General features: G+C 47.1%; 1 protein-coding gene across 1 annotated transcript; it reads right to left on the reverse strand.

The window, feature by feature from the left end:
• Positions 1 to 2,456: 2,456 nt before the first annotated feature.
• LOC124481988 (homeobox protein unc-4 homolog) lies at positions 2,457 to 8,517 on the reverse strand. Its single transcript, XM_047042309.1, has 4 exons — positions 8,102 to 8,517; positions 7,053 to 7,228; positions 2,893 to 3,603; positions 2,457 to 2,807 (listed from the first exon to the last, which is right to left on the reverse strand). Exons 1-4 carry the CDS (start codon positions 8,352 to 8,354, stop codon positions 2,457 to 2,459), a joined length of 1,491 nt encoding a protein of 496 aa, XP_046898265.1. The 5' UTR covers positions 8,355 to 8,517.
• Between the last annotated feature and the right edge of the window lie 13,400 nt (positions 8,518 to 21,917).

Here is a 21,917-nt window from a genome sequence, read left to right on the forward strand (position 1 = left end):
CAAATAAGAATGGAAAATACAAATTTCACAGAGAGCGCGCGGAATGAACGATTAACGTGATTGTTTCGGTGGAAAGGGACATTTCCTCGGGCCTGTGAAAATAATGTCCTTATGAATTAAATAATACCACAATTAGCCTTTATTGATCCCCCTGTCTGCGGATAAACTCTTCAGTCTTAGCCGTCTCTCTCCCTTTCTCTTTCTCCCTCCCTCCCCCTCTCCCGCCCTCCACCTACCGCCCTCCCCCTTCCTCCCCGTCTCTCGGACTCTCTCTCAAACGCAACTATACATGCCCCCCCCCCCCCCCCTCTCTCTCTCTCTCTCTCTCTCTCTCTCTCTATCTCTCTCTCTCTCTCTCTCTCTCTCTCTCTCTTTCTCTCTCTATTATTTCATTCTTCCTCTCTCCTCCTCTCCTCCCCTATTCTCCTTCTCTCGTCTAATTATTTTTCCTATAAAGCCGCTGCTTCCTACAACGCAAACACTGCAGTCCCTCACAGGAAATTATGTAAATATTATTAGAGGGACTCGGGCGCGAGGAAATTCATTTGCGCCGGCGCACAGTGGACTTAATGCACGCCCCCCTCCTTTCCTCTTCTCAATTTATTTGCAAATATAAAGCCGGCTCGGTGACCGCGAGGGATCCGGGATATTTAGCCGCGCTGTCAACAGAGCCTCCCTGCGCGTCCAGACAGAGTTTTCCAGTCAGAATTGATGGTTTTAATAATTGGGATTTCAATATCCAGGGAATTGGTTGCGTTTACACTTTATAAACTACAACCCCTACACTCCCAATGAAGAACTTGTTTCACATCTCTATCGTCCTCCCTCCCATTTTCTCTCTTTCCTGGTCTAACTCCTCCTGTCCTCTTCTATTCTACTCTTGCTATACCTATTCACCTATTCACCTATTCACCTATTCACCTATTCACCTATTCACCTAATCACCTATTCACCTATTCCTCTCCCCCCCTCCCCCCTCCTCCTTCCCTTCTCACGCCCTCCTCCTCCCTCCTCCACCCTTCCTCCCCCTCCTCCTCTCCTCCTACTCCCCTCCCCCCTCCTCCTCTCCTCCCCTCCTCTTCCCCTCCTCCTTTCCCCTCCTCCCCTCTTTAATTCTTGGCAGCAAGCCTGTCCACACCTTACTCCAGACAGTTTTACCAGATAGTTTATTTCTCTGAGTCCGCGCAGCATATGTCCTGAAAGGATCTTTCTCCCTCCCCCTCTCCCTTCCTCCCCCTCTCCCTCCCTCTCTTTGCCTCTCTCTCATTTTATTCTTCCCCGGCTGTGCCAGCCTGCTCCTATCTCCCCTCGAGGGACCTGCGCGCCCCTATTAGAACAAATGGTGAGGCGCGGGCGCTTTTGTAGAGAGGCGCTCGCGCCGCGCCTGTCCTATTATGTGCGACACATGATCAATAGGGCGATAACGCCGCGACATCAATATAAGCGACAGGACAATGAGGGATATCATCGAACATCTATCTTAATATAGCGCAACTACAAGCCGCTCCTGACAATGACGACAGCTCATGAAAATTCCGCCCCACGAATCCAACTCACCATCTCCCCTTCCTTTTCTAATATGGGCGTGCACACACACACACACACACACACACACAGTCACACGCACACGCACACACACACAGACGCTGCAGCTGCTACCGCTACTGGGGCTATTATTTTCCAATTTCAATTTGACACCCCTGCCTTTCATGCTAATTCTATTATTGTAGGAAGTTTATGTGATTCCATATCACTGGAAATCGGTAATGTATAATAACCCTCCGGGCTAAAGAAGGAAAAACCACACCCGGAAACCCGTGGCAGCCGGTGGGAAAATAATTACTTTCATATCAAAACTCTGCAGGAGGCGCGAGGTCCCGTTGCCTGCGGCCGCTAACCTCATTTCAGCGGGGCCGTTCAAATGAATAAATTTGTTAAAGCAATAAACACAAACACCCAGCCGGACTTTAGCACGGTTGACGGAGAAAGGAAATTTATCCTCCGTATACAAAACAACAACCAGCATTGACATCACAGAGCACGCGGAATCTCACTTTGTCTGGCAAGGCAGTGATATTAGTAGAGGCTAAATCGTTTAAACAATAATTTTATTTATCAAAATGTTTACATATATAAATATCTTGAATACTTTCTCAATTTGTTTTACAATGTCTGAGGATTTCTGTTGCTCGGTGAGATGTGTCATTACTCCAGGTTTACAGACAAACCAAACAGCCTTCTCTTCTGCTAATTTAAAAACAAACGTTTATAGAACCCTATGAGGCAGCTTCCGGCTTCATCTGACTATCAGATAAATCCGTTTGAAAAATAGAAGGACTGAGTCCGACATTGTTGTTGATATGTTTAAAAGGTGTCTCGCATGGAGCTTTGGGAATGTTAGAATAGTCTGAGCAGTGCTTCTCGCCTCTCTGTGTGTGTGTCGCTCCTCTGCTGTGTTAGTCCATGTCCACGTCCTCACCATCTGGCACCGGCGCCGAGGCACAGTTGGTGCTGGTCTCAGAGCAGTCGGAGCGGACCGGAGAGGAGCCGCCGGCGGGCTTGCCCTGGCAACCGCTGGCGTCTGTCTGTGTTTGAGCGGAGACCGGCTCGTCGCCGCTCGAACTGGACTGGGTGGTTTGAACTGAGACGCTGTTAGCGGGGGGCAGGAGACCCCCCACGGAGGGCAGGGGACCCCCCACGGGGGGCAGGGGATCCCCAGAGACACCCAACTTCCCCGGGGGCCCTCCCGTCGTCCCGGGAACCCCGTTGCCGACGTGATTGTTGCCATAGTGCTTGTCGTCGTGCTCCTCTGCGTTAGGGTTCCCGAGGGCCGGGGGGGGTGTGGGGGGCCGGGGGGGTGGGGAGGGGGCTGCCGCAGCACAGAGACCCGACCTCGTTGCTAGGACGATCCTGTTGCGTGTTCCTCAGCGCGGTCTGGGGCACCAGGAAGCCCAGGGGTTGGGTGATGGGGTAAAGCAGGAAGTGACCCTTCCCTACCAGAGGTCGCTGATTGGTCAGGGGAGGGAAGTCCAGTTGCGGAGGTTTCCTCCGAGGAGTGGCGTCCGACAGCAGACTCTCCACGCTGAAGGGGTTGCGTTTCTGGAGGCCTGACGTCCTTACCCCGCCCGGCCCAGATCCCAGCATGCTGCCTGGGGACACCTGCTCCAGCAGCCCCCCTGCGCTTCTTTGGTTGTGGTGATGGTGGTGGTTGTGGTTGTGCAGCAGATCTAATCCGGGTCGGGTTTGGTCACAGCTGGGTTCGGTTTGGTGTCGTCCGGTGGACTGTTCAGAGTGGGTGCTCCCGTTACCGGTGGAGAGCGGCTGCTCGCTGTCGGTGAACTGGGACACGCCGCTGTCGCTGTCGGAGCCGCCGGGCGTGTGGAACAGTTCACCAGAGAGCAGCTTGTTCTGGGACTTCAGGAGTTTACGCTCCTGTTTGCGTTTCTTCTTCTCAGCCCGCTCTCGCTCGCGGCGTGCGATCTCCTCTGGGTCCATGGGCTCACCGCTGCAGCTTGTGGGGTGGGAGTTGTGGGCCGGCCGGCCAGGACCCTTCTTAGTGTTCTCCTTCTTTCTCCATTTGGCACGACGGTTCTGGAACCACACCTGAACAGTCACAATGGAATGTGTCAAATGTCATTGTTTTCACCTTTGGGGATATTCCTTCATCACCAAAAAACACATTTAGTTTCATTGAACATTAGAGAGTAGAAGAGCAAGTAGGTATTGCAGAGCAGAGTAGAGCAGGGTCGAGCAGAAGACAGTAGTTCAGGGTAGGGCAGAGCAGATCAGAGTACAGTAGAGTAGAGTAGAGCATAGCAGAGCAGAGTACAGCAAAGTAGAGCGAAGTAGAGCAGAGTACAGTAGAGTACAGCAGATTACAGCAGAGTAGAGCAGAGTAGAGTACAGCAAAGTAGAGCAGAGTTCAGTAGAGCACAGCAGAGCAGAGTACAGTAGAGCAGAGTAGAGTAGAGTAGAGTACAATAGAGTACAATAGAACACAGTAGAGCAGAGTAGAGTAGAGTACAGTAGAGCAGAGTACAGCAAAGTAGAGCCGAGTATAGAAGAGTAGAGTACAGTAGAGTACAGTAGGGTACAGTACAGTAGAGCAGAGCAGAGCAGAGTAGAGTACAGCAGATCCTTTCTTGCACTACTCCAGGATAGCCTTTGTGTAGTCCACATGCTAAAGAACTTCTAAAACAAGAACTCACACACATCACTGAACACACACACCTCATAGAACAGACCCACACATCACTGAACACACACACCTCATAGAACAGACCCACACATCACTGAACACACACACCTCATAGAACAGACCCACACATCTCATATAGTACACACACACCTCATAGTAACAAAGGGCCCAGACTCCAGCAGGAAGTATTGATGGCTGTTATTAGCTGATTAAGTGTCTCCTCTCCCTGGCTGGATCACTAACAACTGAGATCAGAGTCTGGGAGCACACCAGGATGGTACATAAACAAACAAGTCATAGGTCACCTCAACCTACTCTCTCTCTCTCTCCCTAGCTCTCTCTCTCTCCCTAGCTCTCTCTCTCTCCCTAGCTCTCTCTCTCTTTCTCCCTAGCTCTCTCTCTCTCCTCACACACTTTAATTACAACCTTAAAACTCAGCTAAATCCTAAACAAAACACACAGCAGCCCTGCCAATAACCACCCCCACCCTCCACACACACGCTCTTCTTCCGGTCACCTGATCTGCCCTGGCCGCGAGCTGGGCCGCTTGTCACAACCCTCCAGGCCACAGAAGCACAGATGCTGGGGGGGGGGGGGTTAATTGTCAATCGAGTCGACAACGTTAATAGGTAATTCTCAGCAATTACGTTTCATTCTACCGTGCCTAATTTGTCCATCCCTCTCCATTCATTCTTCTACCCAATCCCCCCTCCTCCTCTTCCTCCTCGCGGCACGTCAAGCAACCCTCACCAACCCCCCTCCCTCTTTCAAGACCCCCGCCTTCACCCCCCTCCCCCCTTCCTGCCTTTCTCCCCGAGCCGAGGAGAAACCCGCCCGTGTGCCGACACTCTACCGGGCCTCTCAGCGCGCAGGCGGCCGCGTGGTACAAGCTGATAACGCGTGGAACCGTGGCATGCAGAAGTGGGGCTGCGCGTGTGTGTAGCATAATGATGTTTGAGACGGCACACAAACACGTGCGCGACATTGCGTTCGTGCTCCTTATGAATTGTTAATGTCTGGTATTGGCTGTATCTGTTCGCGCACGAACCCGGTGATAAAGGAGAGTTAAGCAGCTTGTGGGAATCGTAAGCCGAGGTTTAGGAATGAAATCCCCCAGCAAGATATTAACACACTCAGAACATGCACTCTCTCCATCTCTCTCTTTCTCCTTCGCCAACCGTATCTCTCCGTTTCCGTCTCTTTCTCACTCGCCCTCTCTCTCTCTTTCCATTTCTTTTTCTTTCTTTATCCGTCTCTCTCCATTTATTTTTTTCTCGACAGTAGAGAGAAATCTCTCTCCGTGTTACATGTTGACACGAGCCAAAACAACCCACCGTTCACAGCCCCCCCTGTGTTGATTCTATGCCGTATTAATAAAAAAAAAAAAAAAAACAACAATGCAAACTTCACTTCACAGAACAGAGACATATATCTGGTTGGAAGTCTACTGCTTAAAAATAAGAAGAACATTTTGTTTTGGGGGTGAATTTCGAGTTTTTTGTTTGAGACTCTACAGTCCATATCCTGAATATTGCGAAAGCGTCATAAAATAACACGCACTCATGTCCTGACAGGATTAATGACGCTTTGCATGTAAATGGCCAGCCTGGATTTTGAAGATCGCTCTTTATCACCCAAAGCCACGGTCGGGGTCTACCCACCGCGCGGACTCATCTGAAATAACGGGTCAAACCCTTCCCACGCCGGAGAGGTCAAAGTTCAGATGTTATCACATTCCCTGAACGAATGTGCCCCGATGATCCAATAATAAAAATAATTATCTTGGTTTTAATTCAGTGGGCAGCAATAATCCATGTCCCTCACTCTGTGGTTGAGCTCGTCACTCGAATGTGTACCTTGTAGTAATCATGTAGGCTAGCAGTTTGGGGTATTTCATTTGTCTTTAAATATAAATTAAATTATGATGATGACAACATTAATTTGTTAATAATGTGATAATAATATTGTATTGGTCCTATATTTTTTTGTTATTTATATGAGCAGCCTATACAATTGCAACCATTTAAAAAATATTGGGGATAACACTCATATTAAAATTATGATCATAATTAGCAATATAATGCATACTATGTCTGTAAAAAAAAAATCTAAACAATTATACATAATAGGCTACCATATTATTATTTAGGCTACTATATTATCATTGACATCATTACAGTCAAATGTATAGCCTTATGAGAAAAAACGTTTTCCTCCGTTGCTGGTCTTTTACATGAAGCCTAAATATGTTGACTAAATAAAAAATAATGACGTCTAAAAATGGAATATAATGAAAATCTAGTAGGCCTACACACATTTTTCTAATCCCCACAATTCACTTCTAATAAATAACCTGACAAAATAATATTCGTTTTTGTGTCACTGACCATGTTGGAACTATATTTTTGACTCCCATTGTATAATTCTCGTAAATACATATAATCTGTATAATATTTGTTGCCTCATATGTCTCAGGTTGCTCAGTAAATAGGCTTGTGTGTTTATTAGCCAATTAATCAATAATCTGTCCCGAAGCATAATTCTCCTCGCACCGTATTGACGCTCTGTAATTGACAAATAGTTGTCTGTACGGGATCTCCCCATGGACAAAGAGAGCACAGCATGAGGCCTTGTCACCAGGACAACCATACGAGGGGCAGTAAAATGAAATAACAAAATCAACTGATATATTTTTGGATTTCCTTGTGTTGTATAGCCTATAGTAATTGCTTAGCTCGTATCTTAATATTTTCGCCAATAAACAGTAGGCTATAGCTATTCTGCACATAGAAGAGAAATGTATAACAGTTCACACGTCAGGTTCATGTTTGTTTGTTTGCATGTTATTGTTTACCTGAACCCTGGATTCCACGAGGTCCAGTCTGAGCGCGAGCGCCTCCCGCATGAACACGTCTGGGTAATGGCTTTCGTTAAAGGCCTTCTCCAGCTCCTCAAGCTGCCAGCCGGTGAAATTCGTCCTCGTGCGCCTCCGTTTACAACTGGGGCTATCCTTGTCATGGTCCCCCGAATCTAAATCCGGTATGGCGCGAGAGAGAAAGAGAGAGAGACAGAGACAGAGAGAGAACGTGTGTGTGTGTGACAGAAAGAGAGAGAGAGAGAGAGAGAGAGAGAGAGAGAGAGAGAGAGAGAGAGAGAGGGCAAGAGAGAACGAAAGGTTATCAAAGACATGTGTTTCACCGGACAACGTAACAATACTGAAGACAGCACGAGCTCCGTTTGGCGTAAACAGATCATACCCAGAAAAATGCTGAGTGTGCTGTGTTTTTTCTATTTTGGGTTGGAGAGTTTAAATATTACTGGGGAATTTGAAGAGTTTATCCGTTCATTTCTCTATTTAGTCTAATAGTTAAATTAGGCCTATAGGTTATATTTAAGGGTACTTTATTTAAAGCTATTTAAACGTGCCTTTCATTGTAGCTTATAGTTCATTAGCCTACTTATTCAAACTGTAAGTAATAACAAAACATCTTTCAATAAAACAACGAGTTTATTACACATTTGACTTAATCGATTTTAGTGTTATTTTGTTTGTAATAGCCGAGGTATATCCTCTGGCACATTAGCATATCCTACTTAGTTGTCGCATTCTTGTGAAATTGTACCTTTTACCCCCAATATTTAGAACATTTAATTAAAAAGTAGGTTATGATTTACAATATATTACGAAAGTATAAAAACCCAGGGTAAATTGCAGGCAGCGTTTTTAAAATGTTGACCCTCAACTCGAAAGCACAACGGTCACGGCCCATGTAGCCTGATATTAAATGTGTTATTAATTTAGCAGACACAACAAGTCCTTACGAGATTAAAACCTAATATTGCTGAAACCCACACTAGTTTTGACTGTCCCCATCCTATCCTCCGTTAATCTCAGTTTCCTACCTGATAGTTTATACGGTTGTCCGTCTCCGTTCAACCCGCAACCGGACGACAAAAGCGGACTGGAGTTCACCGAGCAGGAGCCGTTGAGTAATCCGTCTATGGAGAAGGGCACGGCAGCCGCCGACTGCAGATGGTGCCCGGCAAGATCGTAGACGTGGTGGTGGTGGTGTCCGAGGTGGTAGGGGAAGCCCACCATGCCGCCTAAAGAGCCTCCGAACTGGGCTTGGGTGTGCTCTATTATCCGGCTGTCCATGCTCGCCGGAGCGGTGGCGGGGCCGAAGTGTGGATGTGGAGGACGGGAGTGTGGGTGAACATGCAGAGAGAGGAGGAGGATAGGAGAGAGGGATGAAGCGAAGATAGGAGGGGAGGAGGACGGATATGGCGAGACAGGGTGGCGTGGAGAAGCTGTGTAAAAGGCTATAGGGGCGGAAACAATCGCGTGCTGTCTTTTTACCGGCACCGACAGTAACCCTCCTATTCTCCTCTCGTGCTCTCCGCCTAATTAGGCTCGAGGGCTCGGAGAATTTGGGACCAATAAGAAACGTTAATCGTCCAGTGACGTCAGAGGCGCAGTTAGTGGAAAGAATGAGTAGTGAGAAGGGAGGGGAGTTGCAAAAAGAAGAAAATATTCTTCGCATATTGTGTTCGCAATATCCTTTGCTAATTGCAACTGACATGGGGCGCTATAAACAATATAACTCCTGTCATATTTGGAGGAGAGAGAGGAGAAGGGGGGGAGGGGTGATCGTATAGCCTAAGTGAGTGATATTCAGTTAGCCTACAATCATGCCAAACATTAGGTTTCAAAAAAGTCTCAGACGTCTGTGTATTTTTGTTAACAATAACTAAATTACAGAAAAAACGATATTTCTCTCATTTCCACTTTTCTCCCTCTCTCTCCTTTTCCCTATTTCTTTCTCTCTTTCTCTCTCTTTCTCCCTCTCCATTTCTCTCTCTCCATTTCTCTCTCTCCCTTCTTTATTGGTTTCCTATGCCTATACTTTTCTCTCACATATTTTTCTCCCTCTCCATCCTTCTCTCTCTCTCTCCCTCTCTATCCTCCCTCTCCTTCCTTCTCTTCCTCTCCTTCCTTCTCTCTCCTTCCTTCTCTCCCTCTTCTTCCTTCTCTCTCTCTCCCTCTCCTTCCTTCTCTCCCTCTCCATCCTTCTCTCCCTCTCCTTCCTTCTCTCCCATCCTTCTCTCTCTCTCCATCTCCTTCCTTCTCTCCCTTTCCTTCCTTCTCTTCCTCTCCTTCCTTCTCTCCCTCTCCCTTCCTTCTCTCCCTCTCCTTCCTTCTCTCCCTCTCATTCCTTCTCTCCCTCTCCTTCCTTCTCTCCCTCCTTCTCTCCCTCTCCCATCCATCTCTCCCTCTCCTTCCTTCTCTCCCTCTCCCTCCTTCTCTCCCTCTCCCTCTCCTTCCTTCTCTCCCTCCTTCTCTCCCTCTCCCATCCATCTCTTCCTCTCCTTCCTTCTCTCCCTCTCCTTTCTTCTCTCCCTCTCCCTCCTTCTCTCCCTCTCCCTGTCTTCCTTCTCTCCCTCCTTCTCTCCCTCTCCCATCCATCTCTTCTTCTTCCTTCTCTCCCTCCTTCTCTCCCTCTCCTTCCTTTTCTCCCTCTCCTTCCTTCTCTCCCTCTCCCATCCATCTCTCCCTCTCCTTCCTTCTCTCCCTCTCCCTCCTTCTCTCCCTCTCCCTCTCCTTCCTTCTCTCCCTCCTTCTCTCCCTCTCCCATCCATCTCTTCCTCTCCTTCCTTCTCTCCCTCTCCTTGCTTCTCTCCCTCTCCCTCCTTCTCTCCCTCTCCCTGTCTTCCTTCTCTCCCTCCTTCTCTCCCTCTCCCATCCATCTCTTCTTCTTCCTTCTCTCCCTCTCCCTCCTTCTCTCCCTCTCCTTCCTTTTCTCCCTCTCCTTCCTTCTCTCCCTCTCATTCCTTCTCTCCCTCTCCTTCCTTCTCTCCTTCCTTCTCTCCCTCCTTCTCTCCCTCTCTCATCCATCTCTTCCTCTCCCTCTCCCATCCTTCTCTTTTTCCTGTGAAAGTGATGTTTTCCAATTACTGAGGCATTGAGCGCCAAATAGACTGATCCAATAACCGCGCCTTCCCAGCCCCCCTCCCCGGAGCCGTCACATCGTATTTACAACTACAAGCCTTTCCTCATCTCGGCGCCACTTACCCCCCCCCCCCCCCCCCCTCTCTCTCTCTCTCTCTCTCTCTCTCTCTCTCTCTCTCTCTCTCTCTCTCTCATACACACACACGCTGCACTAACAGCAGCTCAGACACACACACCTTTTAAAGGTGATTTGTTGGTTGCTGCTCCGTAACTTCCGCATCATTATGTCGATCTCTCACCTGCGCAGTGTCTCACCTGCGCAGTGTTCAGCCCGGTCAGGCGGGCTGTTACAATGGAATCACACGGCACGCGCCCCCCGTGACTAGAAGCTATACACTGCGCTTGGCGGGGAATTCAAAATAAGAACTCTCAAATGGCCAATTTTAAACTTTTGAAAATGTTACATGAATAGGCTACTATTGGTTTTTGTCTGTGCGATGAAGACCATATAGGCTATGTAAAATATATATCAGAACATTTATCAAGCAAAGTAAATTCTTGACAATCACATACATTTTTATTTTGTGGATGTTGCTCTTTGTTGAATGACATATTTAATGGTGGACTCCTGGTTAGAAGGGGACAGGGTTTTTGGTTTAAATATGTCTTTAGAGGGAGCGAGAATGACATTAGGAGAGGACAGAAATTGGATAGCCCCCCTGTCCTCGTGGATGTATATTTGCGCAAGGTAATGGGAGAAAGAGAGAGAGAGAAAGCAATAGAGAGAGATTATGAATTGTAAACGGTGTCGAAGGGGCCAAATCTCGCCTCAGGCGATAACCGCTTCATTTTGTGTTAAATTTCTTGACAGAAAGCCACCCGCGTGCTCGTGAATACTGAATGGTAATCAGAACCCGCTCGTATGAGTGCCTCTCTCACTCTCCTTTTCCCTCACTCTCCCCCTCTCTCTCTCTCTCTTGCTCTCTCTCTCTCTTTCTCCCCCTCTCTCTCGTGCTCTCTCTGTCTTTCTCCCCCTCTCTCTCTCTCTTTCTCTCTCTCTTTTACTCACTCCATATCTTTCACCCTTTCTTGATTTTCTCTCCACCTTTATCTCTTTCTCTTCTTCCCCCCATCTCTCTTTCAACAGTACTCTCTCCATCTCTCACACTTTTCTCCATCCGGCCACCCCCGTCCCTCTCTCTCTCTCCCTCTCCCTCCCTCTCTCTTTGCCCCCCCTCCATGACTGAAAATTAATTCCACTTTATTTATCCAATTTCTGGAGCTGACAGAATGTTAATTTCAGTTGAGATTTCTCTCCTCGGTCTCGCGCTGACCCCGTGGCACCAGGATTGGCGTGTTGTAATAACCTGAATCTTTCACCAGAAGCCCCGATAATTGTTACCTTATTAGCATGCAAATTGTTTAATTAATATTATTATGAAGAACCATATAATCCGATGTCACTTGACCTCCAGTGCGCGTGGAGAACTGGCTCTCCGCATTTCAATGTCTTCTATTTAAATCGACTGCGTTTTATGTAGCATGATCCCTGTCAGCAGGATGAGGAGCAGTGAGTGGGCCTTTGAAGGCCGGAGAGCGCCGCCGCTTGATGTTTTCTCCTCTTTGTATCTCTCTCTCTCTGCTCCCTCGCATGTCTTCTCCCCACACAAGGCCCAGGCTTCAGAAATTATGGAAATCGTTTTACTCTCTCCCCTTTCTCTGCAATATATTTTACTTTTTTTTATTCTTGTGGTATTATTTTTCAGAACATCAAAATTCAATAATTGCCTTCTTGTCATTTGCTTATAAAAGCGGTTTGTGTGAAAAGGGCCCCCCTCCGGTTTCCCGGGCGCTGCGCGAGCCAAACACACGCGGCGCACGATGAAAAGCAGCCCTTGACACGCGGTCCTGAGAGACGCCGCATTTAAATCTGTTTTCTCCCTCTCTCTCTCCCTCTCCCTATCTCTGCCTCTTTCTCTCTCTCCCTTTCCTCTATCTCACCGGGCGCGAGTGACATTGTCAGATGCTAGCTTTAATTAACTTGATAATAAGACGCGCGCGACTCGCATGCAGGCCAGGGTTCGGCTCGCCCTGTTTCTCTTTTATCTGAGTGTGTGCGTGTGTGTCTGTGTGTGTGTGTGCGTGTGTGTCTGTGTATGTGTGTGCGTCTGCTAGTCTTGACTGGCTTTTTAACGTTTGTTATGCATAAGAAATCGGTTATCAAAGTATGTCTCTGTACCAAACAGAACACTATGTACAGTTTAACATAACATACAAATCTAACACCAATATGTGCAGTGTATAACGTAGGCCTAGAATATGATTAAAATATGACTTTGTTTACATGCAAGTGTAGTTGAGGTGGCCCCAACCCCCAGGGGAGACCTGTGAAGAGGGTCACCCTCCTTGGACATATGACCACATGACCATGTGACCACACGACCATGTCCTATTGGTCTAATTGTAGCCGGTGTGTGGTGAAACTCACTGCTCAAGTATGTAACAGGCCACCCGCGCCAACGAATTTCTAGCTTTTCGTTGGTGTAGTTTGTAGTGGTGGTGCTTGGGAAGTCAGAGGTGGTGAGTTCAACTCCCCGTGGGAGCGGACGGAGGCCCGTATACCTCTGACTGAACTTGCAATACCACGTCTGTTACATAATGACAGTCCCGATGCCTGGGTGGGGCAGCAAGGGTGAACCTCAGCACTGTGACCTCAGCACTGTGACTTCAGAGACCAGACTGTGAGCGCAGTGGGCGACGCAGTGGGCGACGCAGTGGGCGACGCAGTGGGCGACGCAGTGGGCGACGCAGTGGGCGACGCAGTGGGCGACGCAGTGGGCGACGCAGTGGGCGACGCAGTGACACAGAGGGCGACGCAGTGGACGACGCAGTGGGCGACACAGTAGGCGCACAGTGAGCGACGCAGTGACGCAGTGGGCGACGCAGTGGGCGACGCAGTGACACAGAGGGCGACGCAGTGGGCGACACAGTAGGCGCACAGTGAGTGACGCAGTGGGCGACGCAGTGGGCGACGCAGTGGGCGACGCAGTGGGCGACGCAGTGGGCGACGCAGTGGGCGAGAGTGATTTTATGTGATCATACTGCACATGTATGACTGTGTGTCTGTGTGTGGTGGAGATATAATATGCATTGACAGTAATTGCATGTTACTATGGTTAGTATCATAGTCTGTGTATGTGAAGAGAGGGATATAGAGGGACAGAGAAGGACAGACAGACAGACAAACAAACAGACAGATAGACACACAGACACACAGACACACAGACACACAGACACACAGACACACAGACACACAGACAGACAGACAGACAGACAGACAGATAGACACACAGACATACAGACACACAGACACACAGACACACAGACAGACAAACAGACAGACAGACAGACAGACAGACAGACAGACAGACAGACAGACAGACAGACAGACACACAGACAGACAGACAGACAGACAGACAGACAGACAGACAGACAGACAGACAGACAGGATATGAAGAAAAAGAGAAAAACTGAGAAAAGTATAGGAGAAGAGAAAGATCTGGAGTAAAAAACGATTATCAAAGAGAAGAACTGCACACACAGACAGACACCGTACACACACACACAGACACACGCACACACACAAAGACACACGCACACACACACAGACACACAAACACAGAATCAGAATGGGCTTTATGTAAGTTCACCCAAACAAGGAATTTTCGATGTCTAAATAATTCAAAACAATACTATACAATGGAAAAAAATTAAATAAGATCTCAAATAAAATGACTGGTAGAAACGATCTCTCTCTGACACAGACACGTCTGCAGAACTCTGCAACATTTATGTATTTTGATCACGAGCTCCAGCTTGACCTCGACCACAAAACAACCTTTGATGACCCTGGGCGTTGTCGACCACAGCAAAGTCAGAATATGAAAAGGCCACGCATGCGCTGTCTGTCTCTCCCCGGCATCTCCCAGGGCATTTAGCTGTCATAAGCACCGATCTCCTACTCAGCGGTGTGGGCCTGTTGAGCGCCACAAACTCCCGTGTTTTTCGTCTTCATACAGCACGTGAATTGATCCGCCTGGCCTGCGTGGTCACATTCCTCCCTCTGGCTAAACCACTGCGAGTCGAGGTCGATAAGAGAGCCGGGGGGTCCCATGGGCTGCCCCCGTTATTAAATTCATCATTACTACACCCACGGGCAGGTAGCCACTCCCGATCCAGGCGCCTCCCGTTCTTTCCCTCCCGCAAACAAACTAATAACGTTCCACCAACCGGGCAATAAACCACCCCCGTTCCCGTCAATAGACAAAGTTAGCCTACTGGTGAGTTGAATAATCAAGTCACATTCATTTTTAATTAACGAATTAACTGGAGACATTTGATGCTTTTAATTACCCAATTAACTTGGCTCCAGTTAATTTTTAACTACCTAAATGAAGTCTGATATTATTTGATGATTGTTTGAAAATCAAGCGTTTAAAAAAAATGGTATAACAGCTGGGAGTGATTTGAACCGGAGGGAAAAAAATCTACTTGGTGTGATTCCAATTAATAGAGTAAAGGTTTTTATTGTGTTGGCATTTTTTTTTCATTTTCTCTACATTTGCTCGCTAAATACAAACGTAAAACTTTGATTTATAAACGGGAGAATAATACACTCTCTCTCACGCTCTCTCTCTGTGATCCTGCAAGCATGCGCCCCCATTCCTAATCCGACGCAATTAAAACTTTTACTTCATCTAATCACAAGTAATTGTGTCGCTGTCGAAGTGAGAGAGGGAGAGAGACGGGGGAAGAGATGAAAAGGCAAGTGATTGATTTTGAGCTTTTTTTTCTTAAATTCACTCCATTTCATGATAGAAAAAGAAAAGTAATTCCATCCAAATTAGTCTACCTTATTCTGTCCTGACACCCTCGTGCCCTTCAAAACTCACTCTCACCTCTGCGTTTTTGCTAAAGAACCGAGAAAAACGGAATATCTAAAATTAGAATGAGTATTTTAATAATAATAACCAAACTTCCATTAGAACAATAATTCCATTTCAATTAAAAGTGACTTATCACCTTTTGCTAAAACCTGCTTAATATGACAAAAATTATCAATGCTTGAAGGAGCCCAAACTGCCAGCCTAATTGTAATCAGGGAATCAAAGGTGCTTGACATTCTCTCTCTCTCTCTCTCTCTCTCTCTTCTCTCTCTCTCTCTCTCTCTCTCTCTCTCTCTCTCTCTCTCTCTCTCTCTCTCTCTCTCTCTCTGTCTCTCTCTCTTTCTTTCTCTCTCTCAACCCCTTTCTCCTCCTCCTCTCACGCCTCGGCTGCCTTAGCACGAGCGGCACGGAAATAGACCTAATTTACTCAGCTCCCGCGGGAAATCCGCTGCGCAGATTAACATTTTCAAAATATAGTAATGATATAATTTGAGAAATGGTGACGCCAATTTCTGCGCACAGCCTTTGTACCGGGAATAATTTGCATATAATTCACCGGCTGCTTTCTACGTCCCGTTAATCACCGCGCGCCTGTGATGAGGGCTGCGGTGGAGAGTGAAGAGACGAGGAGGGGGGGGGGGGGGGGGGGGGGGGGGGGGGGGGGGAGAGAGAGAGGAGAAGAGGAGGGGGGGAGGGGGGGGGGCGGGGAAGAGAGAGAGAGGAGAAGAGGAGGGGGGGGGGCGGGGGGATAGCAATTTGACTTATTCATCATAATACATCTTCAATTTACCTATCTGGAGAAAAGGCAACAAGAGGATAGAGCGACAAATCCCCGGTTAACCTACTTTCTCCCGCATACAGGAGGCTAGCGCATGGAGAGTGTCACTTACGGTAAGCAGTAGAACCTCTTGAGGCCCACATCCTACCTCCAAAACAAACGCGCCAACTTCCGACGACTTCACGTTGGTCCTTGGTTGCCCTTTCGTGCACGCATTGCTTGTCAGTTCGTGCGCTCTATTGACGCCAAAAGTTTCCAACCGGAGACGTTTGAAACCGTTCCTTTAGTCTTATAAGGACCACGGTTCCTTTCATGAAGTTGTCGTTGAGTCGTAGAACATCACGTTCTGTAGTTTATGGTAAAAGTTAAGGTAGCCTATTTCTACGGCCGTGTCTATAGTTCATAGGCCTAAGTGAACGTATTTTACTGGAAGCCCCTAGATAAAACCTTATTATTTTTCTTGTGACCCAGCAAAACCAGCCACCCCCCCCCCCCAAATAGGGCTAGATACGCCCATGTAAGAAATACACTGTGAAAATATGCCTAAATTAACCTACTCAAAGTTCTTTTATTACTGGTTGGCCAAATTATGTGGAATGATACAACATTCAAAAATTTCATTATTTAATGAGACGAAATATAATGGAGCTATTTATATATATTTTTGTATCCTTCATATAGGCTTCGACTTCAGAGAGCGTAATTGTAACCGGAATTACTTTCTCCCAAAAGTGTGGGATTGTTTTCATACATTTTTAACGGCCCTTTCCGTACAGTGAGCATTCATATTTATGAACAGAGTTTTTTATTCTATGCATGGATTACACTCCTATTGTTTTTATAATGAGCTATTTTGTATTATGAATAGCACAGCATAAGTTAACACTCGTGTTAGCTCGATGAAAAGTTCAAAAGAACGTTGCCTCGAGGATAATACTACCCAATATCCCCTCTTATTAGTTTTTATTGTCGTTCATAGGTATAATAATATATTTATCTCCTTCAGGCTAGTCACATTGTTTTGTCAACAGTCACGCTTCCACGTTCTTAAGGATATTGATGGACTTTACTGCCATTCAGGAACAAGGGAGCACGCGTCTGCTGCTAAACAAGCCAAACGCTATTCAACTCGCCTACTCTGCTCGGACACTCTCCGAACCAGAAGCACCCCAGAAGCACTCGCTGCTAACCCGGTATGTTATAGCTTAAAGTCTAGCCTCTGCCTCCTAAATCGGAAAATTCATTTTTTTTTTTTGAATCCTAATTTGTTAACATCCACTGACTGTTGACCGTCTGTCAGTGTGTGCGTGTGTGTGTGTGTTGCACAGAGGAGTGGGAATTGTTGAGTGGTTAACGTGTCCTTTGTTATCGCGCGCACTAATCCTCTCCCGGGTCGGCGGCGCACGTTGTTCGGATCTGATGTGCGCGAGGCAAAATGAAAGGCCCTTCCGTCAAACTATTATCAGACTGAGCCCGACCGGCCGGTGGGCTCGAGCCTGGCGATCGGACCATCTGCCGGTGGAACGGTGAAGGAAAGGAAGCGCAATGCCCTCGAGGCCTACTTATATCCACATCGTAAACGAGGAAAGATGTTTTAATTATGGAGGGGGGACGCTAACGTGCCTCTCAATTTACACCCTCCTCGCACTAAGAATCACGAAGAGACAGAACAAGTCAGAGTGAGGGTCAGACTGAGAGAGAGAGAGAGAGGAGGAGAGAGAGAGAGAGAGAGAGAGAGAGAGAGAGAGAGAGAGAGAGAGAGAGAGAGAGGGGGAGGGATGGAGAGAGGGAGAGGGAGGGAGGGATGGAGAGAGGGAGAGGGAGGGAGGGAGGGAGGGAGGGAGGGAGGAGGGAGGGAGGGAGGGAGGGAGGGAGGGAGGGAGGGAGGGAGGGAGAGAAAGAGAGAGAGAGAGAGAGAGAGGAGGTGGTCTGGTTTGGTCCCAGATAGGGCCTTCAAAACATCGTCATGATGGCCTCTTAGGTGAAGTTAATCCAACCTCACTATAACCTCCCATGCATTCAATCCATACGTTTCAGTTGTCCAATGGGTATTCGGTTTCAGATGAAGTAGTAGTAGGCCTACAACTAACATCAACATGTAAACGATATTTACAAGTATATTATATAATTAAGGGCACATATGTAATATAGGCCTATATTTGTGTCCGGGTAAAGACCGGAGAATGTAGTTTTCGACCCGGTGTGGGTTGTGGCGGCTTTAGTGGTGCTCGTGGAGATGACACTTCACACTCTTCTCGTCAATACGCTAGCCCTAATTGTTTTTCTTCTCTTGTTTACACAACAACCAATAGTTGTAAATATTTCAAGGGATGGTGGGGGGTGAACGGATGAGATGACAACTATACGACGTACTGAGCCGGGAAAATAAAAACGTGTCATACGCAAGATAATTAAGATAAGGCCTACTTATCAATTATAGCCGTTATCAAGGCTAATTAACGTTAATTAACTTGAACTGGTTTAAAACGTTAATTAAAACTAAGGCAGGCCTGATAGGGACACCGAGAGTAGTGCGCCTCCTGGCGGATTGGGGACTCGTCGTGGTGTTGCACGCGCACTCATTTGGCGGTTATGAAACTTGAATATTTTTTGTTCGGGGCATCTGGATCGTCCTTAACAATCAATCTTATGAATGTGCTGTGTGTGTGTGTGTGTGTGTGTGTGGAGAGAGAAAGACAGGAAGAGGGCTGTGCTTGAACTGATAGAAACTCAATCTCTCAAGGAGAGAGAGATTGGATGAGTCATTTCATCCACGCGTCCCGTTAAGTGCACAGTCACGGGTGTCGCCAAGTCTTCATACCTCTTTTCTTTGTCTTAAAACCGAAATCAAATTTGTACTTATTTGCCCTAAACGTGCACACGGTAACGAGCGCGCGCAGCCTTTTGCCTTATGCAAAAAAGCCTGAATTTCAAACTGTGCTGTTGTGTTGTTTAATACTCTCCAAATTAGTTAATTAATATTGTCTCTTGTTCGGTCGACTTAATCAACGAGTAAATGATTCAGCTTGGGGACCTGCCTTCCCATACTGTTTGAATCACTCCCCCTAACATTGCCCCCTGCTCTGATCCTAGGGTCTCTGTCACAATCCAGACCCCCTCACACACACACACACACACACACACACACACTCCATCCTCTCCATCTGTCTGCCTTTGTCCTGCTCGCGGCCCGTATGTGTTTTAGCTCATTGTCTCGCACACATTTATTGACACCTTTTTAATTCGTCGCTTCTGTGGGCCTCGTGCCGGCTGCGCGGGGTGCCAATATCTTCCGTCCCATTAACTCGTTTGAGAGGAGAGACTGGTTAAACAAAGACGGCCTGCAATCTGATCCCCTCTTCACTTTATTGAATCTCTCTCTCTCTCTTTCCCTTCTCTGTCCGCCCTCTCTCTCTCTCTCTCTCTCTCTATATATATATATCTCTCTCTCTCTCTCTCACTCTCTCTCCAAACACACCCCCTCCATGGCTGTCACGCGCGTCCCGTGGGCCAAGAAAAGATCCATATTAGCATTAAAAGCCCACACCGTGAAATTCGGTTCTAATTGCAAAGTGGGGTGCGTATGTAAAACCGGAGCATATGCAGGGTGAACAGCGGCGGGGGTGAGTTTGTGATATGTTAACACAGGATGTACGGAGACAGATTGCAATTATCCTGCCATTGTAATTGTCAAAGTCAATTCAGTGGAAGCGGGGAAATCCAATCCAAACGTGGCAGGGCGTGCGGCACACGCGAGCCAGATAGTTCTGAGTCAGACACTAGGACTGTGGACAATTCGACGGTACACTCCACGCGATTAAAGATGACAACAGTCACAGTGATGACTGAATATACTGTATAGGAAGGGGGGTGGGGGTAGTTGGTGAGGGTAGGGGACAAATATGAATACTAACAAGTATTAATTTGATGCCTATTTATGTTTTTACATTGTTTAAATCTGGGTTAAGTCACAGAGCCAAATATATTTGATAACCCATTGATAAGAATATTGGCCTATTGGGGTGAATAAACTATATTGTTCATTACAAATGAAAGGGAGACCTCGAGCGCTGACAGGTCAGACAGGCCACGCAAACAGAAAGGTTGTAACCGTTAACGTTCATTTAGGACGGTAAATGTCATAAAAGCGAGAAGTTAGATAATTCTCTCTTACACACACAAACAAACAAAGCTTTTATACGTTTTTTTTTTTTCAAACGAATTCATAAAAAGGCCCAGATTGCAGATTACATTATAAAATGTAAAAAGCACTTAAAAGCCATGTCAAGCCGTTAGAGAGTGAGGGGAGAGAAGGATAGAGAGGGAGGAGGGGGAGAGAAACAGCGATAAAAGTGTATGTGAGAGAGAAAGAGTGAGAGAGGGAGAGAGTGTGTGAGATGGAGAGAGTGTGTGAGAGGGAGAGAGAGAGGTGCTGGTGGTGGGGGTGGGGGGGTCGTTGGGCACCAGTCTGAGTAGGCTCCTAATGCACTTCGGGAACCATTTAGAAGTAGTGTTTGTTGTGGAGAAGTGGCACTGTTACATTATCGACTGAGAATTATGGAAATAATTTGGCTCATATTAGAATTAAGTGTTAAAACGTGTGTGTGCGTGCGTGTGTGCATGTGTGTGTGTACTCTCCCTGTCTAAGCCCGGTAAAGGACTGTAGGCCTTCATGGAATCCAGTGGATCATAGGCGCCCCCCTTTGTCGAGACGATGCCACTGCAGGCAGCTCTTCACCTTATTCCTGCTACCTCGCATCCCAAACAGACAAACAACAGAGTTTTAGTAACCTATAGACCTTCAGTTATTTCAGATGCTATTCGAATGATTATTTCTTTAGAGTTTATAGACCTACAACCAATTGTGCCAGGCCGAAATACTTTGATGTTATCAACCATTGCCGTTGTTTTCAATGCATGCATTGCCACAGTATAGGCCTACCAATTCGTAACCGAGGATGTGGATGAAAGGAGTTTTTCGATCACGGAAGTATATTATACAAATCCACGCACAGCTCGTGCAGCATCTCTGCCGGATGATCCGAAAGTTTGATTGATTTATTTTGATCACGAGGGAGAGGAGTCTGGTCTAACTGAGAGACCCGAAAACTGCAAACATCCCGGTCTGATTCAGAACATTGTGTGTGTGTGTGTGTTTAGGCCACAATTCCATCATAATGTCTAATATGCTTCATGTGGACTATTTGCTTCATCAACTTGTTTACTTCTCATTCTTTAGCTAATGCCAAGAAAGACTTCAAAGGCACTTAATCCTTCACTTTAAAAGTCTCTCTCTCTCTCACACACACACACACACGAGACATGTCGTATGCCGTCCAATTACACACGGGTGTCAGGATGCAGGGTTGAAAATTGGTTTGGCAAATACTCCCGATTAAAACCTGGAGTCGTGTTAATCATGGCTGTCGCGGGTGTGATTCGCCGTCGTATCCAGGCTTTGAACACTGATTCCCGGCTAAGTGATGGGCGGTGTACCTGCCGCTGCGGGTCTCAAGTCTTACCGAGTCATAGCTAGGCTACTTATTGCTGCTCTGGTGGATAGAAACTGATGACGGTCAAAACGGCTTACCTTGGCTCGTGTGTGTGCGTTCAATTAGAAGAACCACATATCAAATTGACACCAACTACGCAGAAATAAAGAGACTGGGCTTGTAAAGAGAAAGGGCCGTTTTGTTCAACATGGTTTTTAAGTTACCAATGTGTCTAAATCACAGATGCATTTTTCAAACGTGTGTGTTAGTCTTTTAATCTGTCATTCACTCGCATCACTCTCTCTTTCACCTTGTTTGTACGGGAGAAAGTGTGTGTGTCTGTGTGTCTGTGTGTCTGTGTGAGTGAGTGAGTGAGTGAAAGAGAGTGATAGTGTGTGTGATGGTCTTGGAGGGTATAGCCTATAGACTCGTTCATTTCCAGTCACACAACAGCACTTCATGTCCCCTCCCCTCCCCACCCCTCCCCACCCCCCCACCCCTCCCCCTCCCCTCCCCTCCCCACCCCACACTCATGAGTCTATGGATATAGCCTTT

Source organism: Hypomesus transpacificus, chromosome 19 (genome assembly GCF_021917145.1).
Source record: "Hypomesus transpacificus isolate Combined female chromosome 19, fHypTra1, whole genome shotgun sequence".
NCBI lineage: Eukaryota > Metazoa > Chordata > Actinopteri > Osmeriformes > Osmeridae > Hypomesus > Hypomesus transpacificus.

Bases quoted from the DNA above. Each gene is read 5' to 3' on its own strand.
- LOC124481988 (XM_047042309.1), bottom strand. From the start codon at position 8,354: ATGGACAGCCGGATAATAGAGCACACCCAAGCCCAGTTCGGAGGCTCT. The intron at 7,229-8,101 runs GTAGGAAACTGA...TACCGGATTTAG, and splicing joins ACAACCGTATAAACTATCAG to ATTCGGGGGACCATGACAAG. The intron at 2,808-2,892 runs GTCGGGTCTCTG...CCTAACGCAGAG, and splicing joins AGGATCGTCCTAGCAACGAG to GAGCACGACGACAAGCACTA.